This window comes from Siniperca chuatsi, linkage group LG22 (genome assembly GCF_020085105.1).
Source record: "Siniperca chuatsi isolate FFG_IHB_CAS linkage group LG22, ASM2008510v1, whole genome shotgun sequence".
NCBI lineage: Eukaryota > Metazoa > Chordata > Actinopteri > Centrarchiformes > Sinipercidae > Siniperca > Siniperca chuatsi.
Window position 1 is genome coordinate 10,810,152 of NC_058063.1, and position 26,370 is coordinate 10,836,521.

General features: G+C 41.0%; 1 protein-coding gene across 50 annotated transcripts in view; it reads right to left on the bottom strand.

The window, feature by feature from the left end:
• Positions 1-26,370, bottom strand: part of LOC122870039 (receptor-type tyrosine-protein phosphatase delta-like) — a 149,218-nt gene that overhangs the window by 68,518 nt on the left and 54,330 nt on the right. For 38 of the 50 annotated variants that reach the window (XM_044183681.1, XM_044183679.1, XM_044183678.1 and 35 more), the window contains exons 3-4: positions 3,590-3,735; positions 1,484-1,625 (exon numbers count right to left, since the gene is read on the bottom strand). In XM_044183681.1, the coding sequence (XP_044039616.1) occupies positions 1,484-1,625; positions 3,590-3,735 (288 nt within the window). Of the gene's footprint in view, positions 1-1,483; positions 1,626-3,586; positions 3,736-26,370 lie in introns of all 50 variants that reach the window. The other 12 variants (XM_044183643.1, XM_044183646.1, XM_044183673.1 and 9 more) reach the window with 1 other exon arrangement.

Here is a 26,370-nt window from a genome sequence, read left to right on the forward strand (position 1 = left end):
AATAAACATTTATATAAAAAAAACTGGCACATTATTACCTATATCATTCACAATGCCAATATTTTAGGTTTATGTGCATCCATGGGAGGCAATGTGAGGACAGGGAACGCACCTTTTTATTTGCATCAAAGGCAAGAAAGAAAAAGCTTTGTCCTGTTTTTCTATTTTTTTGGTCCGCGATAGGCCTCTACTCACCTTCAATACATTGATGGGAAAGGAGAGCGAGCAGAAGAGCAAAATGGAAATGGTAATAAACATGCTAATGCTAGGCCATGGAGCCAGGAAGAGCAGCCTCTATACTGGTCCCTCAGCTATCTATTGGGGTGTGTGTGTGTGTGTGTCTGAAGGGGAAATTCAGAGATAGAGACAGAGCAGGAGTGAACAGGAAATGTGCACAATATTGCATGTGAGAGCGCGCACACACACTCTGTGCTCCAGAGTAAACAGGAGAGAGCTGCATGTGAACGTGCCACCTTTCTCTTTCAATCTGCCTCTGGAGACAGTGCAAAGGGCCTTTTGTTGGCTCATTGGTGAGATAAGGGGGCTTCAGAGACTCGCAGAGCCAGCTTTTTTTCTATAGGATGGAAGCACCCCTCTCAATAGGAACTCATTTGCCATGTTGTGTAATTGTGGCACATAATGGAGCACACCTCATTCAGGCAGCCCAAGGCTTTTTTCTAAAACCATTTTCTCTATTCACAGCCAAACAAGTCATGTTTTAGAGAGATATTACGCAGCCTTTTGAGCTCAGGGCCACGACATATTTGCCTTTGAATGGAATGTTGTGTGTAATCAAGATAAAATTTTGCTCAGTGCTTATTATAAAAGAGCCACTGTCAACCAATTTGATATTTGTCATCTGACTTTTATTCTCAGTGGAAGTAAACAAAGCGGCTGACCTTTCCCGCCTGGTTTGTTACACATGTTTGTGTAGAGGAGTGCTGGCTATTAACAGCCACTGGTCACTGAAAGATACTGGCATTGAGGTAAGCTGCGGCTAGAATACTACCATAAGCAATGTATGCTTGGTAATCACATGAGAATACACTGCTTTATTTTCTACACGGTCAAAAGAATATCAAAGCTGAAGTGCCCAGATGAAAAATGACTGATTTGAAAATTATTGCTGAGCTCTTCCATTAAACCACCGCAGGCTGGGAATGGATGGCTATTTGCATAATTTAACTGGCATCTTAATTATTGTGTCAGGAATCTGTATGCAAATGACTTAAGTCACTTAGAAACGGAAACTTACTTGGCTAAATGGCTAATGGACTGAATCTTATCAAGTTAGAATACACAACGTGAGTGTAACCAGAGTCTCTAATTGGGTTTGACTGTGCAGTGTGACAGTGAGAAACAAAGAAAAGAGGACAAGACAAGTAAATGCAAGCTCACCTGAGTTAGCTGGGAGAAAAGGGGCATGTTAGTGGTGTGTGGTTTTTTTTAAATTTTTCTTTTGGGGCTGTTGAGAAGGACCTACCACGTAAAACAGTGAGTCTGGTGGTAGCGCTCGTCTCTCCAACACTGTTGGAGGCGACGCATTCATATATGGCTTCATCTCGGGGCGTGCGCAATGGCTGAATTCTTAGCACTGAACCAGAGCCGTCGTCGAACTCAATCACCTGCAGGTGCGAGAGACAGGATATGTTACAGGAGATTTTTTGGTTCACAATGGGTGAGGGACCTTCTGCAGAGAAACAAAAACAACACTGTCGAAGACATTTGGCTAACAACACTGATGGTGACTTTCACAATGTGCTTCCTATGACAGAAACGAAAGCTGCTATCTTACATTGAACCCTAGTGATTTTGTGTTAATTTGTGAATTTTGTGGTTATGTACTGTACATGTACAAAAAGTAACTTCAGGATCTGTGCAGTATCAGAATGTTTATAGATAATATGTAGGTACTGAGCATAATTGATTTTTTAAAAACATTTTTTAGCTTTTTCATTGTAGGTATGTACTAGATCCATGTATGTGTTCAGACGTGCTGTCTTCTAGTAAATGAATTAGATCTGATGTATAGTTTAACTTTGTGCATTAATAAAATAATCGATGTTGCTGACTAACTTTAAGAATGGGGAAGGTTATGTTGGTCAGAAAAGTTTTGCTCGGAAATCAGGTTGTAGAATAAAATTGAAATCAAAATGTGTCCCACTCTTAAAGTTAACATTCTATCCCTTAAGAAATGCATCACACTGGATTGTGTCAATGGGACAGAAACAAGCACAAACAGTTAAAAGTGGCTTGATAAACGTTTACGGACAGTTGTACCATGAGGTGAGGTAGTGGTACAAAAGACAGGACCGACTGTATTGGACGAACGACACATAAAATGCTCACAAACAGGTGTTTGTTGTAGCTTATTCAGCTATTTTTGCATGCTACATGTTGTATACTCACTGATTTTTAGAAAGCCCTGTGTCATAACTCAATCTCTTTTAAGCATAGAGGTAGATTTCAATAAAAATAGGCCTGAGACCTCAGCACACACACACACACACACACACACACACACACACACACCAAAAACACACAGAGGCCTACGAACATTTTCACAATATATCTGTGCATGTGTTAGTTAACAATACACTTCAACATTTCATTGACCAAGTGGTACAGCGGTGTTGGCATTCAAGCTGACAGCAGGTGATGGTAAAAAACAAAACAAAAACAAAACTGCCTCCTTTCTTAGTCAAAGCCGAAGAGCAAATTAGAAAGGAAGTTGTGAGACTTCTAAAAGGAAATGGGTTTTTGTTAGAAGATGAGGCGGCGGTGCGTGATTGAATGGGTGTGGAATGGCGGCAGCCAGCAAGCCCTGTGAGGCAATGAGGGAATGAAAACTAGTGTGTTAGCATTTAGCACAACGTGCGGTGCAAACGCGATGAACTCTGATAAGATTAGATTTCTGTGGCCATGAGACGCAAAGAAGAGGTGGGAAGAGGTCTCCAAGCTCCGTTAAGCCATTGCTGCTGTGCAGTAGCAAGCAAATATGGCATCTAGAGCAGAGGAGGAAAAAAAGTGACACCACGATAGTCCCGAGGACTGACACAGAAATTAATAGAAATCTTATCAGTGTTCTGTGACGATGTGTTATTTCTCATGGGTATTGAGCCCAAGTGCAGATTAAAGCTGACCAGAAATCAAAGCTTCAGCCAAAATAAGGAGGGTAGGACATGCATTTAGATAAAGATGCCACAAAGCAAAAGGATATTTCGAAGTGAAAGCGCTTCTTCCCCTTTTCACTTTGCATCAAGCTGGCAAATGTGGCGTGATGCTAATGTAGGTATCTGGGTCACACCACAAGTTGTTGTTTTTTTTTATCCAATTGCTCTTTTCTTGTCTTTTATTTAATTACAAACCTGTCCCCAGATCTTTTGTATACTTGCTCATTAAAACTCAAACATGTTTAAAGCCTGGCCAGCATGGTTATTAGAGCCTACTAATGCGTGGTGGCAAGTCAGGGCGAAAAGCAAGCGAGCCGGGCTTTGCCGCAATGGATTATGTGTGAGCAGAGCCAAAAGCAGTGCTGAAGCATTCCAATTTTGTCGAGCATTTTACATCAGAACAATAGACCTAATACCTCAAATCTCTGGTTGCTGACTTTCTTCCCCTTCTTGTTCCACACAATCTTCGGCCGTGGATCTCCTGTAGCTTGGCAGATGAAGGATGCCACGCCTCCTTGCACGCCTGTTTGGTCATTGGGGGTTCTTAAAAACTTTGGTGGTGCTGGAGAGAGACAGGAACAGAATAAAAGATAACAAAAATAGTTAGTGAGCATGCTAAGCGTCGCAGACAGAGCAATTCATCTCTCTTATCAAGCTGCACACACTAGAAAGTAACAAAGTTGCAGATTTCAGCATGTGGTTGTTAAGAGGATTGTCTTTGGAGGTCAAGACGAGAGATTGCACTGACTTTATTGTGCAAGTGGAAACAGATCATCAGTGTTTGAGATCAGTTAAAGGACAGTGGTCTTGGGAGCAGAGTGTACAAATTTTATCTTGACCCTGGAAGTATTTTTACGTAACTCCTCCGAAGGATAACTGACTTTTTAAGGAGTTTTAAGGTGGAATTCTTGGATAAAAGGACACATTTTTTGTGGGCAAGAGAGGGGTTTAAGATCAATCACTGGAGAGAAAAAAAGATATAATACTTAATAAGATGTTTGATTTATTCTGAAACGTGGCAAGAAATTAGAGTTTGGATATTTAGATTGAAAAAGAGTAGCAATTGTGTCAAGGCTGCAAACTAAGATTACCTCTTCCCTCTATGTCAACACGTTATTGTGGTCATTATGAGATACTGTCACAAAACAAGTTCAGTAAATGTATACTGGGGTATAGAAGCCGTTCACATAGAAAGCAAAGAAGGCTATAAAGGAAATTACAACTATTTTTTAACCCTTTGCTTTGTAATATGTAATGAGGTGTTTAACATTTTTTAATAAAGGGGGAGGAAGGTCTTACAAAGAGGATGAACCTTAAGTTTAGATCAATCAGAATTTTCTTATAATTTGTGTGAAAGGATGATTGTCCGTGAACTTTACATGTCATTCAACATAAGTCATCTATCCTGATAAGATGTTACCCATCCACTGGACATAAATCAGTGTTTCTAATAGCATAGGCTAACATTTTCCAGACTGTTGCAGAGAAACAGAAGCTTGTCTATTGGTTCACTAGCAGACAACACTAATCTCTAGAAAACCACCAATCGGAATGGTGGTTGTGCCCCGCGCAAATGAGACAGGCACCTGATGAGGACCTCGCAATGCTCTTATTGCCGATGTGAGCATTCTGTTGCTCCTAATTGGTCCCTCGATTCAGCACAACAAGTCAAGTGTAAAGGCAACGCGGATAAAAATGCAGGAGAGTGGAGGTGAGAGAATAGCAGCGTGGAACAGTGTTTGCTTTGTGTGGACATGGCATGGACGTTCCCATCTACTGTGGTGGTTTTTCTCTGATCTCCACAACAGTGAAGAGAGCTGCAATCCTGTTCCTGCAGTTAGATTTTTTGAATTACAGTTTGTCAAGTAAAATCATTCAGGCTTTGTCAGGCAGTACACCAATTCTCTATTCCAAGAATTGAGTTCAGTTTTGCCTATTTTTCCCCTCCAGGACAATCAGTTCCTGCTCATAAGCTGGCATTTCTATTACAACCGCTGAAAAAATCAAAACACATGACAGTGATTAGTAATCAAAGGAACCTGTCTCTCCCTGATGAGATTTTGGTTGTGAGATTTACATTCTTTATCATGATGATCAAGGCAAATTTCAATAGCAGTAATGTCATAGTGCTAAGTCAGACCCTCTTAGTATTTTCCTCTGAAGCTGGAGTGCCAGGTTCAGTGGGAGGTGTAGCTCCATCTGTCCCCCTGCAGAGCAACTGTTTGCCTTTTATCAATCACTTCAGCAGGCCATTAGGGGCCACACAGCTGCAGTAATGCCAACCATCTGAATCACCTCATCCGTGTGTGTGAGAATGTGTGATCGTGCCTGTGTGCAGACTGATTTCCCCTCCCAGATTGTACTGCCCAGCAGCAGCGGGCAAGGGACAAATTAACCTGCAGGATTCGTGGAGAAGTGACATAAGATGTGTGGTCAGCAATCAAAAGGGTGAACAGATAAACAGGCAAGCAGCTTGGCTTCCACTGGGCAAATGAGTGTGGGAAATCACCTGATTGCCTGTGCCTGACATGTGCACGGCCTTGCATGCACATACATGCACACACACACACATCTCACAATCTCTCTCTCATTCACCACCGGCAGACAGATCCGACAGGTGGGCAGCAGAGTTGACATGTGTAATTTGTACGCGGCAAAAAGCACCATTATATCTGCATTTGCACCATATCTCATTGACTTGGCTGGGTTGTGGTGCACATTGGCCTCCAGCCAAGAGGGTGCTGATGGGTAATTGATATGCTATTGGGGCTGTTTTCGCTCCGGGGCCATCCATTACGGCTCGGTGCGTCTCCCTACGCCGGCTGTGATAGACTGCTAGGACATGTATGGGAGATCAGCACTGGAGGTGAGGGGAAGAAGGTGGGGGGAGAGTCATCGCACAATGGGGAGTGATTGAGGCGTGACATGGAGGTAATGGTGTTTTCACAGACATGGCCGCTGATATCACCATCATACCCCCCATTTTAGGTCTGCCGCTGACAAACATCCATTTTGGTAGACTCCTCGTACGACTTTGGGTAGACAGAGGCTGATTGAAACCTCGGTTTTCTCTGAACAATGGCATGGCTTGACACCTTGACAGCACAACATTGTGCAAACTCATGCACCACAAAGAAACCTTTTACCATATACCGCCGATTTTTCAGTGATCGTGTTGGAAAATTACGACAGTCATTACACAAAAGCTTCTCTAACAAGAAAGTGAGAAGATTTATCTGCCAATTGTTTGCCTGTAATCATGTTAATTTTAATAAAAAATAACTGAATTAACATCATTGGGTATAGTGTATGGACATTGTTTTGCCTTTAGTCATATAAAATTAATCTCAATTGAAAGAACTGCCATCCAGTAAAAGCTCCTGCTACCTCAGCTGCATGATGGCATCTCCTTTGAGAGGTAACCATGATCTACATGAATTAATACCGTGGCTAGGCACCTGTTAATCCAGTGCTAAGCTGTCGCCGGCAAACAAATGAGAAGTGTAAAGCCTGTCACAAGCTAAAAGGTTGGTGACATGGGCCTGTGCCTGCTCTCCCTTGGGGTCATTGTGTAACCTTGTTCACATTTGCTGCCACTGGAAAGGAAGAGGCTCTTCATAGCATCCCCTTGCTCTATTTTTCATGGATCAACGCCATGTTTTGGTGGCTGACTGAAAGCCTTTACTGTTCTTAAGAACACCCATGTCCACGGGGCTGAGGGGGCACACAGTTTTATGACTGGAAGTATACATTTTTTAATGGATAGACATAAATGGAAATTGGAAGCATTCAACACTGTGGGCGGTACAAACATAGAACATGAAATGTATTACTGCTGCTGCTACTGTATACTATCCTTCATATCATTCTAGCCCTTTTTGAGGTCTATTAAAACTATAATTTAAATAAAGTGGTCAGTGATCAATCAATCATGTTGTTTTAGGTGATTATCCTAAACCCGATGAATCTCCAAGCACACCTCTATTAGGTATGCCAAGACAGAGATGTCCAAAACAAAGCCAATGATACCAGAACTATAGCAGAAGCTGGAATGGGATTCTTAATTGAAAACTAACTGAACGTCGGGAAACTTAAATAGAAACCTAACCTAACCTAACACTTAAATAGAAATGGTCGGTAAAATAAACACCGCAGAACAAACACAATCCTGAAATGATACAGAAAGTGAAAGACAGTGTACCTAAATTGACCTTGCAGATATTACATTCCCTGTTTTGGTATTTGTTGGGTTGAATCAGCAGTGAATTAAAAGCTTCTGCTCTGCAGAGTGTAGGATGAACTTTAAGTACCTATTGCAGGGCCAGACTATAAGTTGAGTAGACTGTGTAACTGAGCACTGGAGCTAATGATATCATATTTTTTCTATCGTCATGCTAAACTTTAGAGGATAGTTGGGTTCAGAGCATCTTGCGGATCTGCATTCATTACAAGTGTGTTTGATATTGGCTTAATTCACAGCCAAACATTGCATTTAAATACTGTTCTCAAATAGATCAGAGTCTGGGTTTCATTCATAATGGCCAAAACATTTCAAGTCAAGGACTCTGCTATAGACTAAAGTTTGATCTGCCAACCCATTAAAGAGCATGAATCAAAGAGTGGAGAGAAGAACATTAATAAACCCACTTTCAGTTGGAACCTCTATTCGGCACAGACACCAGTCCAAGACGGCTTGGTTTTCACAATTATACTGACTGACACATTCAATTTCATTTGCATGAAAGGGGCCATTTCCTCTCTGAATCTTTAACTTGCAGGGTGAGGTGGGGTTGTGGAGGGCGATAATTAATCCTAACACATTGGGTGGGAGTCTGCAAATACCCTGCTCCATTTGGACATACGGGTGGAAGAAAGGAGCATTTAAAGATGCCATTAACCTCATTCGACATCTTTAAGCCACAGCATTTCAGTTTTGCGATATTGATGAATTGTCACAATGGCAGCAAGTGGCGCAAATTGGACTGAAAGGGGTGGCTGAGGGTAAAAGTCACGCATGTAGTATATGTGCCTACGGCATTTGACTTTATGTAAGTATTCTGAAAGTCCATTGCAGCAATATCATTATTATAGTATTTAAATAAAGAAAGGTGCAGACGGGTGGGTTTGTTGGTGATTGTGAATGCAGCTGTGTATCTGCGGTTCATAAAGCAACACCCTCTCTATGGATTAATTAATCGTCTATACAGTGTTCAGAAACATCTGACCCCATGCCAGAAAGAAAACAGACTGTAGTAATGCAGACACACAAACACAGAGATAAACAACAACAAAAAGAGAGGGAAGATAAACCACACATACTAATCAATTGAACAAACACCAGCATAAATTATTTTCTTGGGGCACTACACAACTCTCTATCTGCAGCATTATGATAAAAAATGTGTCTTTTGTAATGCCAAGGAAACAAACTCCACATTGTATGTGCTCACAAAGGGTCTAGGCAGAAAGAAAGAAAATGAATTGGAGCTTAATTAGAACTGTTGGCTGATTTGCATTGCATGCTCATCGGTAATCTTGCCTTAAATGGAAACTGAAATTCTTATTGCAATTAGTGATTACTTGAAAAGGGATATGGCCCCCGAATGATTGTTAATTACTGGATCAGGAATAGTACATTAATTCACTGCAGAGGTTTTAATGCAGTGCAATGATGGGGACCTGCTCTTCCATCAATATTGTACTGCTTGTCACACATAATGAAGTTCATAATACACTACCCCCCAAATATGCTCTGTAAGCAAAATTCATAACAGTCATTATGTAAAACTAATTCAATAGAATATACAAGAATGCAGCTTAATGACACATTAATATTGAGACTGCATACGGATACTAAGGCCGCAGGTCCATTTTGTAATAGTGTCAGAGTCTCTTATTTGGCTCATAAGCCGCAGAGAGTCTCCCGTGAATAAATAAATGCATATCATCACTTGTCACACTAACATGTCTTCAAACTCATATACCAATGGGACTTTATTAACCCAAGTGTGTGTTACTTGTGCTCAGTGGCACTGCTATCCAGCTATCCAAGGTCTGAGCTTCTGGCTATAGCTGTGCAGGAGTTAAGGCACTTTTGCACAGACACAGCAACAGCTTAAAAAAGAATGGCTAATGCTCTTGTCCCACATTCAATGCACTGACAGATTCTCTGACAAGACGGGGGGGGGGGCTCCAGAGGTGTACAAGCACAACCTATCATGCACATGGGCATGCATGCACAGTCACACACTCTCATGGGTGTTAGAATATTCCCGCTGGATGCAGCCAACATTGCAAATGGGAGACCGACATTAATAAATTGGGGGGTGTGGGACGGTTCCATTAAATAAATATAAAGGGTTATTTATGGAACAGTGCTGAGCTTCTTAGTCTGTGTTTCATGGGATAAGATGGAAGCTGAAAGGCTCCCTTATTCAATTATCATTGTAGATTCATAAAGGCAAAAACCTTTCAGTTGTGCAATGACAGCCACATCAGTGATGTAGTCTGTTCTGGGGTATATTACAATGTTTGCAGAGGTAATATTGTACCATCTCTCTCTCTCTCTTCCTGTGTCTGTCTCTCTACCAGACACACACACACACAAGTTACCGCGATGTCCCACGGGACACATTAGCGAGGTAGAGGGATCCAGTCTGTCACTTAATAATACGGCCCACTCAAACAGATGGCTTTGTTCAAACTGCCCCCAACGCTTTAAAAGCTGGAACTGAATTGCTGCTGTGGCAAATCAGACACATGAAAGCCCGCCTCCCTTTGTGGTAGAAACCAAACAGAAGGAAACATATAAATATTGAATTGCGCCACTGTCGGCGTGAGACCATCCGCCAGAGAAAAAAAAATAAAAGACCAAAGAGAAGGGGGAGGGAGATGGAAAACACTAGGCCCTCCTGTTGGAAATTCTGAACATCTGGGCTGAGGTTGTTGAACACTGATGCAAAATAATACAGAGGCTTCAATTTCAATAAGACTTGATTTTCATCTCCCCTCATTCATTACTTGTTCATTTGTGTGTGAATACACAAATCTGGGGCCAATTCGTGTGTGACCATTTGAGGGAAAAACAGTCGAGCAAGAAGTATGAAATTTGGATTTGTTTGTCTTGTTTGTTTTTCCTCCAACGTCTGGGAAAAAAGAGAGAACATAGATAAGTAATTCTAATTGTGCAGGCTTACTCTGTTTGGAAGTCAGCACAGTCTATTTGCAAAAAGTTAATTATCTGATAGGATAGGCAGTGGCAGCCACTAACACAGAAAGCCATTCGTTCATTCTGTTATCCACTAGGCAATGGAACGATTCATTAAATGGCAGTGCTGCAGCAAAATGGCCAATAGTTATCATGCAGGGGCTGCACAGACTTGAAAAGATGTTAAAAATGGCTGAAGTGATAAACATTCTTTGGCCATGTCAGCTTACTGTCAATGTAATGACGTGTAGATAATAAGAGAACATGATTGTGTATGATTCTGATGCTTCTACCACACATGTGATGTACATTTTATGTGAGATTGATAAGAAAATATCACAATGACAGCACGCACAGATGACAATCTGCAAAGCTGCTGGCTTTCCACTACATAGCAGAAATCAAAAGAGATGAATGGGAAAAGTGGAATGGAAAATCAAATAAGCAACATATTTGACTGCCTCTATTAAAGAAAGATTTACACTAGGTTTGGGTCTGTCCTATTTCCTTATAGCATAAACTTAACATAATTGTCTTTGCCCTTAACCACTGAGTGGAAAAGCTTGCCTCATATTTGTCTCCGTAGGAGCAGACATGGATTATGTAGCAAATCATTCCAGGGATTTGACATTGTATATTTAAACAGACTCTAATTTTATGAATAAGTAGTGCCAAGCCATTTCCGATGGATGCCAGTTGTCAGGCCATACGAAGTGACACATTCCCTGCACTGTGTTTTCTTAGGCGCATACAGGCAAACTAACTCATGCTCCAGCAATCCTGCAACTGGCTTCCTTTCAGCAGCTCAGATATGCTGCAAATGTTCCAAAGTTCAGCGCACCAGGCTATACCTAAACCAAGCTTTCTGGGGAAAAAATAAATAGGACTTTAATTCTAATTTCCCCACGTCTACTGTACATCCAACCATCACGTTTGACCAGTTTTCACACTGTTCTCTGTAACCAGCTGTAGTCATGGCCATCCTCAAACCAAAAACCTATTACTGGGACAAAGAATATGCGGGGGAGGTACCACAAACAGTCACTCAAGGACCAAAGTGACCTTTCACAGGCTACTAATTTTATGCAGCAGTGAAAGAAGAGTATTGCATATAAAACAGGAAGAAAAATGGTAGTAATTTTTGAGGTAAAAATCACCTTTTCCTCTTAGCCAACAATGAGTGTGATCTGTCAGAATACAGCAGCATAAAAGCATTCTGGACACTGTCAATGATATTATTTGATGGAAGTGATTAATTGTAAGAACAGTATTGTACAGTCTTGATACCATACGTTGAGCTGCTAGCTTTAAACAGATACTGTTAGAGTAAATGTATGTGTTTAATGACCGAAGCAGTAAATTACCTTAATTTCTTGCATTAAATGCTTATAATGCTGCCACTTGACAATTTATTTCGTCACATTTCTGGCTCCCTGGTCAAGTTGATTTTGTCAAAGTTTCATAAAAGCATTATTAATAATTAAAATATTTTTTGTGGTCAAAATATTGCCTCTAAGCTGCTGCATTTGATATATGTGAAAATGCCATATAATTATCCAAATTAATTAAATTTAAATGATTATTCTTAATGTTCATTTTCATTACATTTTTAATTAGTTTGTTTCACTTTTAATGAGTGACATGCAATACTGCAGGATAACACATTAGCTGTGTAGTCGGTTGTTTTTGTCAGCTACACATTATTAATATGTCTCCAACTAAACCGCATACAGTAAATCTAAGTTGAGGTCTTTGAATTGTTAATTGCAAACCCCTGAAGAAAACAGTTCAGCTCGTGTGTGTGGCTATGTCTTTGAAGAGCTACAGATGGGAAACAAATGAGGGCGGGTGGTATCGGGGTCAGATTGGCGGATGGGAGTTTGCGCTTGGAAGCAAACAGTGCAATGTCACCCCAGGAGCAAAAAACAACAGCCCCCAGGGGACATAATTAAAATAATCCAGTGAAATTAAGTGCTTCATATCACTTTTTAAAGGCTCTTTCTTGATGTGGGGATGATTCATCAGGAGATGAGTAGAAGTGTAAAGAGGAACGACTGTGTGCGCATGTGTCTGTTTACAGTAGGTGGGTGTTACCAGACACTCTTTTAAGGTGTATTGATATTCATTATATTCATTAACCTGTTAGAAAAGGAAATGTACCATAGTATCACACAGCTGGTCCCAAAACTTCTAACTTACTAAAAAAATAGCCAAAATTTTTCACTGAAATCCTGCTTTTGTATGGTGATTAGCCAAAATACAATTGTTTTAACCTTGGAAATATAGCGTCACATTAGTGGTGATTAAAAGGAACACGATCCGGCCGGTGAAATACACCACTTTGGTGGAGCTCAGGCTGGAAATTTGTAAAAGCAAGTAAAGAGAACCCCAAATGACGATTTGAATAGCTATTTGAGAAGCAACTGACAAACAGAGAAACTAAACGAAAGGAAAGCAAAAACATGCTTCTCAGAGTTCTTGTATACTATATTTTTCCAACTATGTTTTGATGAGTGATTTAATGGAATATTGTGTCATGTTTTCTAAGAGGCCGGGTGAAAAAGGGGGTAGATTTCTAAAGACGAGCAGCCTCCTTAGAGTATAAGACTGTTGGGGACCGGAGATGTGGCCTTTGGGCTGACGGAGTTAGTTGCGCTTCTCTTCTTAGTCCTTTTCACCCTTTGCCAAACTGAGCCTCAGTTGACAGAGCGAGAGGGTACACAAAAGCGCCAGCCTCAAGTGCAAATGTTTGCCAGCAGTAATGGGCTCTAGTCCACTGGGTGAGTGAATGTGTGTGTTTTTTTTGTGTGCGTTACAGTGTATGTACATAAGTATGTGAATAGAAATACTGTACAGGCAATACATTTAGTTGTGGGTCTCAACAATGTGCTTGTGTATTTGTGAAGGGAGCGTATCATTCTGATCACAAATCAGCTAGCTGGGGGACAGAATTTTCCCAGTAAAAGTATAAAGACCTATCTATCGACAATACCGTTTTCACAGTTATCTGAATTATTCTAAAAGCACAACTGTGAGCTGGAGCTATTGGCTTTTAATGTGGAGTAGTGAAACTGCAAGGAAGAGAGCGTAAAAGAGCCAATGACAAGTGTCACAAAATGCCACAAGGTACGATGGTCCTCAGTAAGTAATGACTTCATCCATTTTCTCACATAGATTAAAGGTTAAATAGTAAGCCGGCACATTGACTTGGCATGATTGTTAACTTCATGAATATTTTAGGAAATCTAATACACTTAAGCACATAAAGGAGACACCAAGTGACTGATTTTTTTGAAGAGGGTCAAACGGATGGAGAGGCAGTTTGACACAGTGTTGAGCCCACAAATAAGTTTGAAATGTCAGTTATCTGAATCATAACGGGCAGAATTTAAATACATCAGATAAGGATATAAAGCGTTCTTTCTTTCTGTAATTAACATTACAAACTACATTCATAAATTACTTTGACTAGAACTGCCCATCTGCATGTGAAGAAAACTTTGACTTGGCATGTAAATTAGTTTCCATTAACACTTATAAAAAGTATGGACATCACTTCAACATACATTTCGTTGAATCAGATAGTGGCACTAATGCAATGTTATCCACTCATTTATCCCTGCATGAGAGGCTTTCTCATTCCCTTCTTCTCTCATGCTCTTTTTTCCCCTGTCCATTGTATACATTAATATCAGTATTTATATTATTAGAATGTAACATAAATGATTCCTATATGATAGTTACACCATTTTGGAATTTAATATACAACAGCATTATATACTTAAGTGAAAACAAAAAAAAGCTCTACAATGATTATTGTTTTACTTAAAGGGACTTTAAAACCTACATTTGTGTAATGTACCAGTAAATAGCAGAAGAATTATGTTTATAGCGGAGTTCCCCTTGGTGTGTTTTTGGAGCAGAGATTTCCACTCTGCAGCATGTAAGGCGAGTCCCCTGTCATTAATCATTCCACAGGTGCAGTATCATTGTCAGAACCCATACGTCCCTTTGCCTTTTCAACCTGGGAGGAAAGTGGAATGGAAGGGAGGGGGGCTGAACATGTCCCTAAAAAACAATTTCCCTTCCCCTTCTTCTTCTGCACTGAATTTGTCAGGAGGGGGAACCAAGTCCAGATTAATTAGATTCCATTTTGTGGTCATCTTCGTTTTTTCCCCCCTTTCATGACTCTCTTCTTTTTCTTTGTCTTGCCTACAGTCCTTACAGCCATCCCGGTACCATTTATCACGTTGCCATCTCGACAGTGCCTTCCCCCTTCCTTGCTGGGAAGCCATTAGAGCATCTCTGCATCGTGGCAGCCAGATTGCATTCCGGTCCCCACTCGCGACATTTATCATCTTTTGTCCTAACTTTTTATCTGCCCCTGCCCTGTGTGAAGCACTATCTGCAATGCCCACTATAATGGAACACTGGGAGGTGAGGCTCAAGTAAATAACCTAATTAAACCTAGCAAACAGGGACAAAGGGGAAAAATGCACAAAAGGCCTTTGTGAGAATGCCAGAGGAGGAACACTCACAGATGGCAGTGAGGAAGTCGAAGCAGTGATGTGGCACGATGCCCATACCACCTTCTCATCTCAGTATTTATAGTACTCCTAGTGGTGCTGTTGTTTGTCCAAAGATGTCCACTTTACGTGATTTGGACCAACATAGTATGACAGTTTATCCTTATTCTGACAAAGCACTAATTACACATCAAGAAATGAGGAATGTAAGAAGAAGAAATGCTCCTGTAAGATAAGGAAATATCACTGTGATAAGGCCCAAAGCATTATATAATGGGTCCTAAGAGAAAATCTATCCTTCCTTCTCACTCCCTTTCACTCCTTTCTAATTCTTAGGCAAAAGTCGAGCCAACTGTGATTGGTCTCATTAGGGACAAAATGAAGAATGCCAAGCGTCATAATTATCGGCGCACCGCTGCAAACAGCATCGAGTCAATACAGCAAAATGTCAGGAGGGCATTAGTGGGCAATTATTAATCCATATCAAGCTGGGGTGGACAATTTAATTATCACCTAATCAATATTTCCAGATTTTGTACAGATGTAGAGCAGTGACTGGGTGGATAGATCTGCCTTCTGAGAAGCCAGTGTAGGGGAAAAAAACAGGGGGCAGCTGGGAACAGTAGCAGGTCTGCAGTAAACAGGAACGTGCTTCTCTGCATGCATGACCAAGGGCATACTCTACAGCTTCTTTCAGTGATGGACACCGGCTCTAGTGTACCTGAATACATTAGGGAAAGAATAAAAAGTACTAGATATGTCTAAGCTGAAAAACCTTCCTCTCTTCTGCAGTGGTTGTAAGATTTTCTGGGGACACGAGTACCTCGGGTGATCTACAAGTTTAGTGCCACTGTGTGGCCACTTAGACTTTGATTTTTGCTTATTAATGGACTCAAACCCAAATGTTTTTCTCTTTTTCTAATGCTGTTACCACAAACAACCTTGACCAAAGATATGCAAGATATGACCAGTGCTACCTAAACTTTGCCATTTACTAGCAATGCTCAAAAAGCCACCACATGATGCGGGAGTGATGTGAAACAGGGCTATGACTCATAAAATAAATGCAGTGCATGTGTAGCTTTTATTAACAATTTGCTGTAATATTCCATCATTGCCAGTAATATTGCTTACTTTCTGTTGGTACTCTCTCTGTTCTCGATGCAAGCTAAATAATTACCCTCATTGTACCTGAAACAAACTATCTCAAATAATGTCAGTCAAGCCTTTGTGCAAGTGATGAAACAAAATGAATGCTGTGTAACAAGCCCTTGTGAATTTCAAAGACACCACACAATGAGGCATGGCAAAACAAAAGTGGCTGTCTTCCACGAGATAGCAGTCATCTCGAGATAAGAATACCCTCTCATGGTTCTGTTTTGCTTTTTTGTTTGCTATTATTGTGACTCCCGTCTCCGTCCCTGAATCGCTTTAGTCACTATGCAACCAATTGATTACTACTAAGTTGCCTGGACCTGGGTTATTTTCACCGCTTATTGTCTCACTGTCTGTTGCAATGGATTACGATTTTAACATAAGATTGCATTTTCAGCTCATTTTTTCTTACCCAGCACACATTATAAACCTGCATTATTCTTTCATTTTCCCCCATAATGCTTCAGTTTCAATTTGCTATCATAATAATAATAATACCACAAGCCAATAGTACTACAAGCCAAAGTGCTTCCTTTTGTGCACACCAATAAAAACTCAATTCATGTAGCCTTGAAATGTTGACTCCCAGCTTTGATAGAAGTTGGCTGAAGTTAATTTTAATGACTGATACTTTCTAGACAAAAGTTGACTTTTTCATTGTGTGTGACAAGAGGCTTGAAATAAGATCAAAATGTGACATTCAATCCAAAATGCAATATCTTTAATCTGTTTACCTTTTGACTTTCATTACCAAATTTCAGATCCTTAAAAAATGGTTGAGATAATTTCATAAGATGTCAAGAACCTAATCATATCTGTAGGATTAAAGTTGTAGGCTCTAGGATTACTTTGTGGAAATTATCTTTGAGCTTTGCCAAAAAAAAGAGTTGTGACTAAGCAGTGAAGAAACCTAAAACAAGTCCCTGTAACTCATATCACCTCATTATCAATCCATCCATTCTTTTAGTTAATCGCTATCTAAGCTCTTTCTCTCCCATGTTTCACTTTTTTTTTCTATCTACCTACTCCTAATCTCTGTGTCCCATGGAATTTTGAGATGTTATGTCTTTGGCAGTTTACACACTGATTGTTGATCAATCCGACCCCTTCCCCTTAGCTATACTTTATTTGTATTAATTTATTTTATTTTTAAGGTATCTGACCAAGTATGGTGACTGTCTTCTCTGGTAACAAAGTTGTTGTTTCATTTCTGTACTGTACATACAGCACAGTACTGAGGCAGACATCATAGAATAAGGTTGTTTTTAGCATACAGTAGGTCAAAGTGGATTTTCCAGACCATCTGATCAGTGGTGCTCTTTGGCAGTAATGGAGAATGAAAGCATATCATTAGATATACCATATTGTCCATCTCTTGGTTCCATGAGGTGTCCAGTATGTGTGTGGAGAACACAATACTATTTTTATACACGTATTCTGCTCAGACTGAATATGTGTACAACTGTGCATAGCTGGTACTGCTAGCATATACATACATACCGTGTGCCTGAAGAATGCACACATATCAGATACTGTATGTGTGGGAGTATCAGACTACCACATGTGCAAAATTACATTACACCGCCACGTAAAAACCTCTTAGATCATAATAATTAAAATTTATTTTCATTATCTTAATAAGTAGCTTGAGAATGAGATTCTAGAAAACCTGTATTTGATGCAGAATCAAAGCAATTTGCAGTATCAGTAGTAAACAGAACACTTAAAACATGCATCTCATCTTGTCATGTTCCACCAGGCCTTTCAGTAGCACTGTGCTACCTGCTAACCGAATAATGTCTTCTGGGTGTTCCCATTCTCCTCCCATTGGAGTCAGCATAATTTGGCCAATGACACAAATAAGGCTGTCGCTGTGGGACTTAATGGCAAAACTACAGCTTATCCTTTCCGTGGATATCTCTCCTTGAATAATCACAATGGGGGGGGGGGACAGCCAATTAAATTGTGCTGTGTAATGACAGACAACAGATCATGCGGTGTGAAACTTCTGTCTTAACCAGGCAGAGGCAGGAAGGAGATTGAGGAAGTGAAAGGGAAGGGAGGGTGGGAAAATCTTATTTGGAAGGTGTACTTCAAAAAATCCATGTAGGCATAAATCCTGACATCAAGTCTGCTCAACAGCCTTCCTCCCTCTTCGCCCACGTCCCCCCATGTGTGCTCTCTTGTCCTAGCTATAAGATGAGGGAGAAAAAAAAAGTGGGGAGATGAGTGGATTAACGGATGACAGTGTAAGGATTGAGTGAGATCGAACTTGAGAGGACTTAAAGTTTGTGATGAAATATGTTAGACTGCGTGTTTGCCTTCACGGGGCCTTAAAGATTCAGAGGGAGGGCGGAAAACCAGATAAGGTCTTACCTTTCGAGGGAAACGCGGGATTCCACTGTCACCCTACATCTCTGTTGTACATTAATTATCTACACTTAACTTGAAATATCCTTCATCATGACTCAAGTGATGGAGGGGATTGTGGTAATTAATTAGTTGATGAGAGAATGATGAATGACATGAAAGATGGCACCAAGGGAGCATTAAAGCTAAGGGGAAACAGACCGTTCATGGATGTTATGATGGATGCTGTATAAACACCTCATAAATGTCCAGGGATCCTTCAGTAATTGTGTGTGCATGTACGTGTGTGTGTGTGTGTATGTGTGTGTGTGAGAAAGCACATTCCATGGTGTGGTGTGATGGGATGGGCACTAGAAACAAGGGCTTGGCTCAGTTTCAACTGGAAAAGCCTATGGGTCTGGCTGTGGCGTGAGAGCATTTTCGCCTCTCAATGGAGGCTTTCACTCTCATTTGCCATAACTAATAAACCACACTAAAGCTGTGTGTCACAATAAATCTCAGCTTCTCAAATGGCATGACTCACTTGGTGGTGCAGAGAAGCCAAGGAGAGAGCGAGCGTAAGTCCGCCAGTGTGTGAATAAGTGCGCAAGAGAGTGAGTTAATGAGTGAGCAAGCAAACAAACAAGTGAGAGGGCGGAGAGACAGAAAATAGTGACAGATGTTGTGTGTGAGGAAGTATTAGGTGAGAAGGACAGCTCTCCAAAGTCGGACTTTGAGAACTCACTCCATCACTCCACTGAATGTAAATCAACTTTGACAGAGAGGAGCTTAGGGCATAAAGATTCCCAATCGGCGTCAAGCACTGGAGAGTGCTGTAGGTAAGAAGGTGGGGATGTAAGCTTTCTGGCTGGGACTGAGAGATTGCCCCGAGGCACTCCATGGAGATGAATGGTTTAGACCATTAACCCCACTGCAGAATCTCAACATACCCCACAGGCACACAAATGTGCTGCGCCAAGATCAGTGCAATGTGTCTCACTCTTAGAACCCCTGGAGTGAGACCAAAGCTCCAGCCTAGGGCCAGGTGTTACCCACACAAGCTCACATGCACGACCACACACACGCACACACACAAACGTAGATTCATGAATTCTGGGGCAGATAATTAAAAAACACTTTTATAATCTAACTGTTATGAACTATAAAAGTGCACAAAACACATTCCCTCCCTCCAAACACACTAATCCAGGAAGGAAGGATTTTGCTCCCTCAAACAAATGCATTCAGCAATATCCAGGTGGCTCTTTGACAGTATTTTCAAGAGGATAATTAATAGAATGAGAAATAACTCTCATACTGTACATCTACCTCTTGGCTCCCTATAGTTTTACGTTTGCCTGGTTGGCTTATGGTAAACAGAACCAGACTGGTTCTTGGATTCATATCTTAGTGAATGCCACGTGCTTAAGATATGTTTTAAAACCACACAGTGTTAATAATCACTGAAATTGTAATCATGGGTCTGCTTTACTTGTGCAAAATCGATTTAATAAGCCGTGAAGATATAGCAGGCAAAGTCATGCTTTAGCCAGACCTGCATTAAATGGCCATTTATTCTGAGATACCTGTATGCAGAAAGTGCTTAATGAGTCAATCCAGTCGGGAGATAAATCTGCTACCAGTGCAAGACTGCACTCTTGCAAATAAGGCCATCAGACAATCTCCACCACTTAGAGAATATTTTGATCTTGAACATAGTGGATGTGATTCATAAATATGGTGCCATTTTGACTTCTATATTTGTATTTAAGAGTTTGAATTTTGTTGTTGTAACGAACTGTCATCATTTTTGAGCTTCCAGTATACAGTATGCTTTAGTGTGACTTCCACGTCTTAGATTACAATGTGTAGATGATGTGTACTCTAGCTGTTCATTGTTCAGACTGCACACTGCGGTAAAACATCATCTGTGCAGGCAACGCTGATGTTATTTCAGACTTGACTGGTCCAGTAATCCCATTACTGCAGCTACAGCATCAATCTATTAATTGCACTGTCACTGGGGCAATGTCATGAAACACCTGCATTGTTATACAGTTCACTGGCATAGCGTACGAAGGGTGATCAGATTTAGTACATATGCCAGCAAGGCCAGAATCATGCCAAGTGTAAGCCCAGCAGATGCAAAACAGCTGGCATTGTACTCAGCTCACAGGCTGATCCCAGCTTCAAAGGCATGCTACAAGGTACCCTTTGTGTGAGAGTGTGCGTGTGAGAGAAAGAGACTGTAAGTATAGAGACCTAGTCTGGCGAACTGCGTTAACATGGTCCTCTATTGTTTTCTGTTTTTTTGGCACCTTAAATGTTCAAAGGACAGATAAGGAGGAACCAGAAATCCACTGAAATCCATACCATTTCACAGTATGATAGACCCAGTCATTTCATGTAGCAGTATTCAAATATATGGATTTTGAGAAAGGGTTTCTGGGAGTTTGTTGATTGCCACTCCAATGGATTTACAATTTGGATTATGGTGCTTTTGTTCTGTCAATATTCCCACTCTGAGACATGAATGCTACAGCTTGGTTAAATTGCCTCACCGTTTTCAAGTCAATGTGTCTTGGAGACATAAGTGCACTTAAAAATAGCATTAGTGGCTGAGGGACTGGCCTTTAATTACCTGCATCTGGGCCTCTATAACATCTCCGTATTGTATGTGATTATCAGCTTTTCTTGAGAGTAGTAGGGTCAGGAGTGTGGTGAAAATTGCTTGGCTTTTGTGTGATTCTTTCGTCTAAGTGTGAGGCAAATTTACTACAATCCATAGATGAGGCTAATGGCCTTAAATAATACACTTGGGCATAGTTGCCACAGAAATTGGCATTCATGGAGTTAATAATGGGCCTGATACAAAATTTAAACATAATTGCAAAGCACATTGTTGACAAGGAGTTGGTACAGGCATTTTCAGCCAAAGAAAATGATAATGACTTCTTACTCATTTAGTTCAACCTGCGAGCAAGAAGCATCTTGCATGGCACTGATAACATTGTTTTATCTCAGATTCCCAGTCTTGTCACAAGGTCTTCATCCAAACAACTAGATGGTAATTAAGTGCTGGCACTCTCAGCGAAGGTGTTTTCATCACATTTATTTGAAGTGTGAACATGACGCGTAATCTCTCGTCTTGTAGATGTTGATGCCGTTTTTAAAAATGTACTGTACTAAGACACGTTTTGAAATGAACGAGTGGAGCCAACAATGAGATTTCCGCTTGAGCAGTGTCCGGCAGAATGATGAACGAGGTGGCAGACTGGGGGAATTACAGTGATTTAAAGTTGAATCAAAACCGCTACGAGTCCGGTTCTCCTCTTGCTTTAATGTCATTTTATGAGGATACACAAACAAGTAAGCTGTGTGTGTTTATTTGTGTGTCTAATTAAATGTGTACTAGGCAGTGTGTGTGTGTTTGTGTGTGTGTGTGTGTGTGGGGGGGGGGGTTTAATGTAGGCTGCAGCTCTTAAGAGTACATACTGTGCATTCATATGCGTGCTTGAATCAGTGTGTGTGCGCGTGGTTTGTATGTTAGTGCTGTGTGGGTATGAGTGTAAAAGGGAATGGAATAGACTCAATTTAAATCAAATTAGCATGCAGGCAAATTAAGCAGAGGGATTTAATTTGAGCTGTTGTAAAAATGCAAATTTCAGTACAGCCCGGAAGCTCATATGCAAATACAACACTATTTTACAATAATTCATATTAGGTCAGGCATGCATAAAACACACATATTACAGCCTGATGTCATCTGGGGAATAGAGTATCATTAGCTTTCGGACTTGCTACAAGGTGATCCTGTTTAGGGAGCACGTGCGCACATGCATGTATTTGGGACTCGCATGCGTCGATGATTTAGCTTGCACTACATTACAGGACAACATTCTTGTGTTCATAGAAATGGTAGTGTATCTCTTTCTGTGTGTGCATGCTTATGTGTACTACCAACATGCATCTCCCTGATTTTGTTCTGTTCTAATAGATATATAAACACTGCTACAAATCATAGTTACGATCATCTGCATTCTACCCACAAAAGACTAGAACTGACTGTAACATTGGCAGATGCTGTTGGGTTGTTAACTGCAGTACCGCTAAACAAATTACTCCTCATAGAGCAGTAGACGCTCTTGGATCATAAATGTGTAACTTGCTTCAACATATCAACATATGGGAAACTGGTTACTTGCACAAAAACAGCGTGAGAGTCCAATTTTAACTTGGTGTAAAAGGAGTGAAAAACTTCTGTGATTATTTAACAAACATTAAAACGTGAACATCTTTTCTGTTGTTGTTGCATTAAAATGTGAGAAATCCGACCCCATCTTGCTTTTTTCACACTAATGGCTCAAAAGAAATGCCACATTGCTAAACAGTTAGCTGTTTTTGTCCCATGTGGTTCACCTTTGATTGCTGGCTCAAAAGGATTGCACATGCATTTCATGCCTGTAGATATTGCAAGCGATAGTGAGAGAGAGATAAGGTTTGGGTGTTAACATCTTAATGTTTGGAGAGGCTTGAGGACCCTGTCAATAACCATTTTGACGTGTTAAAGAGAAGCGTGCTGGCTCGTTGGGACTCAACATGCAGTCCACCAGCAATGGGAGGAATCAATTAAAACACTATTAGGCCCAGGGATTGACATGGTGCAACACAGCATGGGGCAGTGCTGGGTAGAAAGTGCGTGGGTGTTTGTAAACCGGTTTTCCCTACAGATGTAGCTCAGCATATTTTTTATCAGCATGTTTTTTAAACTGTGTTTTTGATATGAATTTGTTCATTGAGAGAGAAAAAATCCTAAAACAGCCAGCAATTTTCAGTTCAGCTGCTAATGGTAATGTAGCTCAATCAGGTCGATGTTTGTCTACTGTAGCTCAATCACAAACTGAAGCCTGGGGGAACTTAATAGTTACTCACATTGAGATACATTCTAACTTCTAACACTGTTTTTTTTTTTTTGCTTCATGTCAGTGTCTGACTCATGAAACAATCCATTGAGTTAATGAACGGCCAAGTTATTTAGTGCGGATGCCCACACCAAAGTTTTCATCCCTGCCCAGGTGGAGATGTTAAACGCCTCCAGTTCTCCTCTCATCCCCTGACGCTTCCTTTTACTGTTCAGCAAAACACACAGAGGAATTCTTTCTCTCTCTCTCTCACTCTCTCTGTCTTGTCTTTTCTCTCTCTCTCTCTGTCCCCTTGGCTCACCAGGGACAATTATGCCCTTCTTTCAAGCTATTGCCAAGCCCAATTTGCCACACAAATTAATTGGGCCTCATTTGAAGAGCGAGGGGGGACAGGGTGAAGGAGAAAACGAGAGAGAGCAGCAGAGAGAGAAGGCCAAAGACAAAACAATAACAAACCAACAGAGAAATATACGTACACAAATCTTCTAAGATCATTTTTGAATCCATCATGTCCTTCCTAGCTACATACAGGTCTCACTTTTGCACTTCACATTTGCAGAAAGAACTAATTTGGTAGCACTTCCATTAACACATTAACTCCAATGTGTGTTTATTAGGGGGCCTGATTGGCATTTTTCTTGAGAGGAGGCTGCAGTGTCCACTGTGTGGGGTGGCAAGTAGGACTGGCTCCGAGGATCATGCCATCTGTTGAGCAGGCCGACTCAGCCATTTTCTGCTCTCGCGTGTCTCGTATCCTCCACCACGTCCACAGCCGGAGGCTAACTCACACGCAAATGGATCCAGAGCAACAACAGAGGGAAGCAGCCGGATTTTTGGTGCTGGGGGTTAGTCTGGAGCACACTAAATTGAGTGGACGTCTTTTTGGTCCTCAGTGCGCACAGATGGGGAGAGAGCCCCAGAGTGTCTGGGCTGGTTATGTACATGCAGAGGCACAGTAGAGGAAATTAAGGAGCTTCTCAGTCGCTGGAAGGGGCTATTGCACTGCTTCCAAACAGCAAAGGGAGAAGGTGGGGAGAAGACAAAGATGCAGGTTGAAAAAAAATGGTAGAGAGAAAAAGCCCAAAAAAGGAATGAGAAAATTGGCAAGAGAGCGATTAGGAAGAAAAACAATAGAGGGGAGTTGGGATGGGGAGGAACAAACACGTGCATGTGGGAGATCAGGCAGTGCAGGAGCAGAACGGAGCAAATATAAATCCCAGGGCTGATATGTACTGCCTGAAATGGTTCTGGCTATGAACAGACACACGCTCTTTTACCTCTTTACCTTTACCACTTGCAGACAGGACACAAACCTCATCCCCGTGACCTCCCTGACTTCCACACACACCCTCAGTTATTAACAGACAGCCACTGTGGCTACCTCATGATACGTTTGTTTTGGCTTTGAAATGATGACCCAGCACAGCTGTCTAAGTAGGGTATGGGGTAGCAGCAGCTGCTCACAGCCAGACGGCTAAGGAAGGAAATTAATGGGTTTTTTTTTTTTTGGGGTGAGCACAGAGGCGTCAAAATTTGAGGGCTGCTGACTGCGCTCGTGCAGGTCTCTGTTACATTTGTGCTCAAATGTGACTGTGGAATGTCTGGACACGCGAGAGTGGAAGTTTAGTCAAGACAGTTGTCTGAGGGGAAGGTTTTGGCAACAGTGTTTTTTCTCATCAAATGCCGTTATGTAAATTCACACTAGACTGTGGAAGATGGGAGTTTCTGAAAAGATAACTACTAAAGAGCCCCCTCAATGGTAACGTTTATCGACTGTTAATGCCGTTTTGGGAAGGTCCCGTAATTAAATTGTGTCAATAAATCCTGGAGCTGCACATAAAACGGGGGATAAACGGAGAAGACATTTCTCCATTTGCCTTTTCCCCGCTGTGAGACATATGTGGCGAGAGGCAGAGAAGAAAAATAAAACACATTTGAACAGATTGCAAGGAACATTTCTCAAGCACAAAGTTGAAAATCTCAACCATCAATTTCACTTTGCGTGGCTCTGTTGTATATGACCTTGGGTGAATGATCCCTTCATTCAGATATATTCAGCTGAACTGAGGGGATTTCAGTCGGTGCAAAGGGAGCAATAAAACTTTTATTCATCCCTCTGTGACTCCAGAAGCTAATGATTCATGGATCTTAGTGTAAAAAAAGAGAGGGTGGGAGAGGGGGGATGCTGTTGTGCAGGACCAGAGCTCAATGAGGTTTGAAAACTGTTGTCACACATCAATGGGCAGGTGTCTGATGTCAAGTAACTCAATTCCAATGACTTCTTATCATGAGATTCTTGGCTGAGGCCTGAGTATTTCTGGTTCACATGATACATTTTTGCAGCAGAAAGAAGTAGTTGGAGAATAGCAACTTGAACACATTTTGATAGTTTGGTGAGATGAAGAGATGGATCATTGTGAAATATAGGTGTGTGTGAGAGGGAGGGAGAAGCATAGTATGACGCCAAGATTACTACTTGCCAACACCCATGCTAGAGTTTGACTGATACAGTATTTTGAAAGATATCAATATTATTTGAAAACATTTTTTTGTAAAGTTACTTAGTATCTTTAAAGATCCCCTTTAGATGTGTTTTAAGATATACTAAAATACTTTGCTTGGCATTATATATGTGTATTATATGCCCCCTCCCCCCCAAGAAGTTAAATTATCTAGTTAAAAATTCATAAAATTACGTCCACTCCTTCTGCCTCATTGAAAAATCCAGAATCTATGAATATGCAAATATTGTTAATTTCAAAAGTCTACAATGCCTATTCTCAGTGTGTGTACGCACTGGAGGCTTTGAGTTTTCACATCAAACTCGTGTAAGTTGCATATTGGACCACAGTTGGTTTCCAAACTGATTGTGATGTCACCAAATCATCTTGTACTTCCACGTCTTTAAACTCTGATTTAAGCTGAGCAACAGAGAAACTTTCCCCCTTCATCAGGTGAATGTGAAAACAGCCTTCTAGTGTCAAACTCTCCACATACATCATTCTGCACAGTGAAGGTCAAACATCCAAGTGAAGTAA